Source organism: Rhododendron vialii, chromosome 3a (genome assembly GCF_030253575.1).
Source record: "Rhododendron vialii isolate Sample 1 chromosome 3a, ASM3025357v1".
Taxonomy (NCBI): domain Eukaryota; kingdom Viridiplantae; phylum Streptophyta; class Magnoliopsida; order Ericales; family Ericaceae; genus Rhododendron; species Rhododendron vialii.
In genome coordinates this window covers 22,501,773-22,510,552 of record NC_080559.1, presented here as the reverse complement: position 1 = coordinate 22,510,552, position 8,780 = coordinate 22,501,773, and the positions used below count along the sequence as shown (strand labels likewise).

Genomic DNA, 8,780 nt, shown 5'->3' with positions numbered 1-8,780 from the left:
TTTTGTCAAAAACTTTTTTTCGTTTAAAAAAAAGTTTTTCTTCTAAAATGAAAACTTTTTTTCAAAATTTAATGTCAAATAACTCTTTTTAGTTTTTGGTAGTTTGAAAATGTGATTTGGCAAATTTTGGCTATCTGATGTTGATTATGTCATTGTGGATTTCTACATTGTTAACATTTTTTTTTGTCAACATGGTAGGAAACTTTCATTAATACTTAAAAAAAACATAACAGTACATTAAAGAGGATGATTATCGTTCCAAATTAATAAGATCCAAAAACCAATTAGAAGATCTAACTTCTCAAATACGAATACCAGAACCTCGCAAATAAGAAGTTGCCAAAGTGTGAGCAACTACATTCGCCGATCTACAAATAAATAAAAAATCACGAATCCTAACCGATCAACTCCTCGGCAAATATATGTGATGACATTGCTAACCTTTAGTAATTCCTTAAATGCATAACCAAAACGTGATGTGACAAATTTAAATAAGGCCATTGTGAATGCTCCAAGGACTTGACTCCTTAATGGTAACAACCTAGTCACACAGATCCGGTGCGGGAGCCGCATGTCCATCTCAATTCTCATACTAGTATTCTGTAGCTTTTGGAGGCAAATTGGTCGCTGAAAACGTTATCGACTGTTCATTTTCTATTGAATGAAATTATGCACTCTGGGAAATTAAGAGTAGTACACAAAAAGTCCGGCACACACTAAATTCTACAAGTAAATTTATGTGACCTAGGCTAGAGTAAAACTCCTCTTAAGAAAAGTGCTCCCCTAGTCCAATTCCCAATTGGAGTATGAATGAGAGAGCCAAATTCTACTACATCAGATAGTGTGGGTGCGGGTGCGGGTGCGGGTGCGGGTGTGGGGTCTATCTCAAAACTAGACAGTGACATTCCTCTGCCACAAATCATGCCCAAGCTACCTTGCATTACCATTTCACGTGAACAAGTATTTTTTTTTACATAGCAATTAATTGCGATTATTTAAAAGTGTTCTGAATGGCAGGAATGTTAATGAAATTCTTTCTCGAAAGAATTAAAGAGTTTTAACTCTTTCTCAAAAAAAATTTACTTAAAATTCCAGACCATCCAAAAACAAATACGGAGTACTGTAATTAGCCGTTAAAAAGACCCCTTTTTTTCTCTAATAGTAGTAGGCTCCGTTCGAGAAACCTTTTTAAAAAATAAGCAGCTTATTTCACATTTTCAAACTCAAAAATAATGTAAATGAAAAATATTTTTTCAATTTTTTTTGCATCGTATAAAAGATCTCATCGAGATCTTTCAAACAAAATTCATATTGTATATTTTTAGATTTCAATAAGTCCATAATTTTTAAACTTGAAATTGCCTTCTTAAAAAATAAAAATTTTTTCCTCTTTATGGAACGGGCTTGTAGTCCCAAAGGAAACCAAATGAGAACTGTTTGACAGGGGTACAGGGTACAAAATACTAGGGGTGCATATGAAATGTACATATTATGTACATATCAATTTTGTGGGGCCCATCTCGGGTCTCACAAAGATGATTCAAACCACTCATTATTTTTCAAACATTTTTTTATGGAGCCCTGTAAAAAATCAGCACAACCCGATATAAATAAAGATTTTTTCTTAATTTGTGAAGGCGAAACTACTTAACTGCTTAGTTTCGCCGCTACAAATTCAAAATCCTTACCGATATCGAGTAGAGCTGATTTTTTACAGGATTCCATAAAAAGATATTTTAAAAATAATGAACAATTCGAATCATCTTTATAGAATTCGAATTGAATCTCACAAAATTTATATATACATATTATATGTACCAATAGCACAGCACTCGGCAGGGTAACATGAGCATCATGCTTTGAATTCGATCTGTACTAACTAGAAAGCAGACAAAAAACGACAGACATAATTTTCTCGGGGACCGCTTGATGATCTCTTTTTTCCTTTTTTTTGTCTTCTCTTGAAGTGCAGCTCCACAATAAATAAAATAAAAAAACAATAAACAAGCATACGGACTCTGTAATTTCTCCACTTTTTTAAGTGGTTCTAGTGTGTGAAAAAGAAAACCCCTGAATTCAACTGCCCGCGTGATACCCTACCCCCACCGGTCACCACATAAAGAAGAGTTGTTATCCTTATCCCTTGTCTTTCTTGTTTGTACTAATAATTACAGTCATCTTTTTCAAAAAACCTATGAGCAGAGACAATTCGTAGAGAACCACGCAGAGACAAACGCGTTTGGCCTCATTTTGGATTCCAAAAAAATTTAGAAAAATATTCATAAATTTTTGAATATTATTTTATGGGGCCCTGTAAAAAATCAGCTCCAGTGGATATCGGTAAATATTACTTTTTGATTCGTAAGGGCGAACTGAGCAGTTTCGCCCCGACGAATCAAAAAATAATACTTACCGATATCCACTGGAGCTGATTTTTTACAGGACCCCATAAAATAATATTAAAAAATTTATAGATATTTTTTTAGATTTTTTTGGAACCCGAAATGGAGCCAAACGCGTTTGTCTCTGCGTGGTTCTCTGCGAATTATCTCTGCTGTTAGCAGAGCTTTTTTTTTAGCCTCAATCCAAACGTAATTGTTTTCAAATTTTGATCAAGTAATTAAATAATATAAGCAATAAAACGTGCAAGCCAAACAGACCTAGCTAGGCTTACAAGCTTCACATGATCAATCGGAGATATTTGGACACAGATGTTCAGACAGTGTACAAAAGTTTGTTTGTCTCCGTCTGGTGATGTATGTAAATTCTAGTTTCATTTCAAACTCATATTCATTGAACAGTTCCCGAAGCTATTGTATCCAAATAAATAGTAGTATATGTGTTAAAGTAGCATCACTCTGTGAATATTCCCTCGTAGGGTAGGGGATAAAATCTAAAAAATTACTACCATAACTTCTCTTTTTAAGTATCAGGGACCAATTAATCGAGAGGATTATTCCTCCAATCCAATGCAATGGATCCTCAACCTCCACATGTACTCATCTTCCCTCTCCCCTTGCAAGGCCCCATCAACTCCATGCTGAAGCTCGCCGAGCTCCTCTGCCTCTCCGGCGGCCTCCATGTCACCTTCCTCGTCACCGACCACATACGCCGTCGCCTCCTCCGCCACACCAACATCCAAACGCACTTCAGCCGCTACCCGGGGTTCGACTTGGCATCGATACCCGATGGCCTACCGGAAGACCACCCCCGACTTGGCGACCAACTGACGGAGATATTCGACGCTTTGGAGGCCGTGACGAAGCCGCTTTTCAGAGAGATGTTGGTCTCCGGTACACGGCGGCCGCCAGTGACATGTGTGATAGCAGATGGGATTCTGGGTTTTACGATAGATGTTGCCAAGGAGATTGGGATGCCTGTTATTTGCTTGAGGACTATAAGTCCTTGCTTCCTCTGGATTGTCTTCTGCCTTCCCAAGCTAATTGAAGCTGGAGAACTTCCATTCAAAGGTGAGTTTTGGTGTGTGTTTTTTTCACTCGATACATATCTAGCCTACTTCTTACGAGATGAAGAATGGGTACCGCTAAGTGGCTGAGTTTTTATGTTGAGCCACGGTTTGTTACGTAACTTAATTAGATTCATACATTTAGGTTCCAATTAAATTTCTCATTCCTAATTTATTATGACCACAATCCAAAGTCAATATCTCACAAATCACAATCCAAAATGATAAATGCAAAAATAATTATGCTCCCAAATAAGTATTAATTATTCTGCAGAATAATTTATGTAGTTCAAATTGGTACGGTTGATCATATGTATCAGCATCTCTACCGGTCACTAAATCCATTCCCAAAGCTACCTTTAGTTAGAGCATCCTTATTAGGCTTAGCAGATTTAAGAACCAAATTAATCCTCAAAATTCATTTTTCTACTTTAGCTAGTCATTTATGCATAATTACACATAATCAAACTTTTTACTCTCACTCTCTTTTCAATAAAATATTAGTAGTTAGCCTATGAATAGTGGATGCGGTGTAAAAAAACAAGAGGTTGTCTTTTTCACATAGGCTCCATAAACAGTTGTTTATGGAGCGGCGTGATCACAGCCATCCATTCGCGCAATTAATGGTTGAGATTTGTTTTCAATTTTTACCGGTAAAAGTTAATTTTCAATCCTGTCTAAAAACACTTTGGATGGTCACTATTGGCCCCGTAATTTTTTCTTTACAGAAAGAACCGTACAAAAAGTTTTTCTGAAAAAACAACAGCCTATGAATATTGCCTCATCTCTTTAAACGAGTGATTGTAGCATGTGCTACTTTGAACCAATGAGAAGTGAGGTTGATTCCCATGGATTTTTTGCCCTTTTACTCGTTACTCTAGCGCAAAATGGGGTATAGCAAGGCTGATATTGATTCTCTTAGAGCATTTCCAGCAGGCTAACCAAACCCCCTGTCGGATAAAATGGCGAGAAATATAAGACCGAAAATTAAAGAACACCCAGCAGCATCAATAGAATCCTCGCCAGTTTACCCGCCACCAAATTGCCCCATTGGGTGTGGCAAGGTCTCTCTCTCTCCCCTCCCTTTCACTGGACCAGTAACGGAAAACGAAATCGAAATCGTGAAGCGTTTGATTCCTTTGTCGTTGTCGGTAGTGAAGTTATTTGGTGGCTGATGGGTATGGCTGGTGAAGTATTTGATGGGTATGGCTGGGCCGGAAAACGAAATCGAAAACTTTAGGTGGCTGGGTATGGCTGGTGAGTATTTGGTGTTTGGTGACTGACATGGGTATCATCAATAAAATTTAATCAAGATTTTTTAATTTTTTTTAATTAAAAGAAGTTTTGAAATTTGAATAGGCATTTGTTTAGGCTATTGAATAATGGAGATATTTGATGGTTGGACAAAATAAAATTTACATTTTTTATAACCAATTTGCTTAGGATCGTAAGGCTATTGGAGATGCTCTTAGGTATCCGAATACGTACAATTTTTATGTTTGGCCATATCCATTGCCAAGTTATAAATTTTCGAGACCCTATGTGCACGTACGTCGTCACAAAATAAACCTTTTTTTTGCCATCTATCTGTTCATATAAACCTTTTTTTCCCCCTCTACCTGCTCATGATGTGATGGCCCACGAAAACGACCCTTGCTAAATTTCCTTCCTCAAACTCTCCAATCTCAACGGTCCCTGGTGTACCATTTCTAGAAAGTGGCATTTTCACCCAGTAAAAAAAGACTTTAAATTCTTTCATTTTTATAAATGATGACTTTAGAATTTAGATAATGTTATTTGACTATAACCAGTGGTGGCAAATTAAACCCAAAATCATTAAGAAATTCAAATTCACCTATTAAAAAATAGACCCAATCCAACCCATTTATTAGTTAGGTTAAAATGGGTTCAAACCCATCGAACCCATTTATTATTGGGTATTAATTGGATCTCAATTGGATTAACTTAAATGTCCAATGAATCATGAACATTACCCAACAAAAAATGCACGGAGGCTATGGTTGTGGGGTGTCTGACTTTTAGGCCAAGAAAGAATGGATTTGGGTTTTCTTCGGAGCCAGTCATTTTCCAATCAAGGTCAGCACTCACTCTCTCTCTCTCTCTCTCTCTCTCCATCCATTGAATGAGATCCTATAGATGTTTATTGCACAATTTTCGCTTCTGTTTCATTTTTTTCCAATTAACACCTAGGGTTTTGTCTTTCAATTCATTGATTTGGAGAAAGAAAACTAGAACAACGATTCACGAAACATGTAAAATAGATATGTAAAATTATTAAAAGTTCACGAAATTTCCTACAACTTGTTGCTCGTGCCTTTCATGACTAACGCGGTTCTTTTTGTTTCTTTTTTAAAAGGGTTTGTTCCGCTAATGAATAATTTTTCCCATTGTTTAAGGGCTCCAAATGGGGCATAAAAAAAGATTAGTTAATGCCACGTCGAGGTATTGCAAAATCGGGTCCAATGTATCGTGATCGATTAGTTAATATATTGGTTAAGTAAAAAAAATAGTCTTATTGACTTATTTTTGTCTTTATTCAAAAAAATTATGAGTTTCAATCAAAAATTTTTACTTTTCCAATTCTTCTCATTGAGACGAATCAATAAGTCACAAAAGTTTGACGCGAAACAAACAAATGCAAAAAAAATTTGAATAAGGACAAAAAAATTAAGTCACTCAATTTTTTCGTGTGCTTTATAAAATTATTATTTATAAACAAAAAAGAAGAGCTGTGCTACGTGCACAGCAGCTTGTACACAGCAGCTGTGCACAGATCCCATTTTCTCCCGGCCCCTAAATTCTGAAGTGATTTCGGGTGTTTTGTTAACGCCTCTAACGATATCGAACGAAGCTCATTTTTTACAGAGACCTTAAACGACATATTTAGAACAAAATGAGCGGCTCCGATCATCTTTGTGCGACCCGAGCCGGAAGAAAATGGGATCTGTGCACAGCTGCTGTGTACAAGCTGTTGTGCACGTAGCGTTTCTGAAAAAAGAACACACACACACACAAAAGTAAAACTGTAATTGGGTTAATGATCGGATCGGGTTTGATTTTAAATAAATGGGTCGGGTCGGGTATGGGTAGTTGAACTCATAATTAATGGGTCTAAATGAATCAATAATCCATTAAAGATCCAACCCACTTACAACTTATCCAATTTGACTCAAACCTGTCCGTTTGACACCCCTGCTATAACAATCAGAGAGATTTTTTTCCTTGGGTAAGTATCTACAACAGTATAAGAAGTCTGTAACTATCAGAGATGCTATATATATAGTGGTATGAATTTGATTTGGTGCTAATGTTTTACGTTGGTAAAATGTATAGATAAGGACTTGGACGCACCAATTAGGAGTGTGCCGGGAATGGAAGATTTTCTACGACGACGAGACCTACCAAGCTTCTGCCGCTCCGGCGAGCTCACGGGCCCAATTTTCAAGCGCTATTTAACGGAGAGCATCCAAGTTTCACGAGCCGACGGTCTCATACTCAACTCATTTGAAGACTTAGAAGGACCACTACTCTCTCACATTCACACTCAATGTCCCAACCTCTACACCATCGGACCACTCCACGCCCACCTAAAATCTAGGTTATCCATTGAAAAATCATTGTCCTCGTTTAGCTCAACCAGTTTTCGGGAAGAGGACCGAAGTTGCCTTACATGGCTCGATCAACAACCATCCAAATCCGTGATCTATGTTAGCTTTGGAAGCCTCGCAACAATGACATGGGACCAGTTCACAGAGTTTTGGCACGGTCTGATGAATAGTGGGAAGCAATTCTTGTGGGTTATACGGCCTGACTCTATAGCCGGAAAGGATGGGGAGAGTCATATTTTTACAAAACTCCGAGAGAACAGTACAGGAAGAGGGTACATTGTGGGTTGGGCTCCACAGGAAGAGGTCCTGTCCCATGAGTCCGTCGCAGCTTTCTTCACTCATAGTGGGTGGAACTCGACGTTGGAAAGTATATGTGAAGGAGTATCGATGATTTGTTACCCTTACTTTGTGGATCAACAGGTGAATAGTAGGTTTGTGGGAGAGGTTTGGAAACTCGGGTTGGACATGAAAGATACATGCAATAGATTCATCATTGAGAAGATGGTAAGGGATCTAATGGAGGACAGAAGGGATGAGTTTATGAGGTCCGCGGATCATATGGCTAATTTGGCGAGGCAATCTGTGGGGGAAGGAGGGGTATCACGTCGTAATTTGGACCGTTTGATTGAGGACATAAGGTCGATGAGCCTGCGAACATCTTACAGCCAAAGCCCGGATTAAATTGTTCAATGTTACATACGCTTTCAGTGAGTGAGTGTCACGAAAGCATAGGCATACTGTTGTATCCTCTACTTCAAAATAAGGGGTTGGGATTGATGCTACTAATTCATTTTCGGTTAATTCAGGTTAAAAAGTGCTAGTATGTCAAGACAATTTTATTTGTGTTTTTTATCCTTACATTTTGTTATGAAAATCGTAGATAACAACAAACCAACAAGCACGCAACAAAAAAGATACATTGATTTGTGTGGTTCGGCCTAAACATGGAATTAAAATGTATCCAATGTGCGAGAAGTGAGAGATGATTGATTCACTTTGAAAGATGAGACCTTACAAAACCTCTAATTTTGAGGCCTCGATTTTCACGCCTGTATCAGTATAATGCAAATTATTATTTCTTTTAGAACAACTTCCATTGATTTAAAAAGTATCATTCACATAAAAAGACCTTTACAAAGTGTCTTCCATATCCACACACCTTTTTTTCAGAGCCTATCTATTCATGCCATTGATTATTGTTTCACATTTCTATGTAGACAATAGGAATTAGGTACTTGTGAGTAATAAATTTTCATCTCAAAAGGCAAGATATATTATTTTTACATATAACAAATATATAGAAATTTAGATTAAATTTCTTTATATTAATACTTAATTTACCTTGCATTAATATTTCACTTTAGGCCTCCATTGAGGCTGGGCCACCCGAAATATTCATAAATCTCAAACTCTAGGACTCCAAGGTCTATGTAAGATAGCCTAAAAAATTAAGTGTTAAACCGACTTAAAACGTGTAAGTTTTGTGTCCGGGCAAGGGGACATACTTAATCCCCGTGTCCGAATGGGGAAAACAAAGGAAACGTCCAATACATTTAGGGGGGATTTGGGAGACTGCTTGCTTTTCGGCTTTTCATTTTCCAAAAGCTAAAATCAGAAGGGTAATCAGACTTAAGGTCCATTATAAGATTTTAAAGGCTCACTGGTGTAATGCGAACCAGCGGCAG

At 37.4% G+C, this 8,780-nt stretch overlaps 1 protein-coding gene across 1 annotated transcript; it reads left to right on the top strand.

Moving 5' to 3' along the window:
* Positions 1 to 2,726: 2,726 nt before the first annotated feature.
* On the top strand, positions 2,727 to 7,929 carry LOC131320478 (7-deoxyloganetic acid glucosyl transferase-like). The gene is made up of 2 exons (XM_058351197.1): positions 2,727 to 3,470; positions 6,821 to 7,929. The coding sequence occupies exons 1-2, from the start codon at positions 2,975 to 2,977 to the stop codon at positions 7,774 to 7,776; spliced, it is 1,452 nt and encodes a 483-aa protein (XP_058207180.1). The 5' UTR covers positions 2,727 to 2,974; the 3' UTR covers positions 7,777 to 7,929.
* The last annotated feature ends 851 nt before the right edge of the window (positions 7,930 to 8,780 follow it).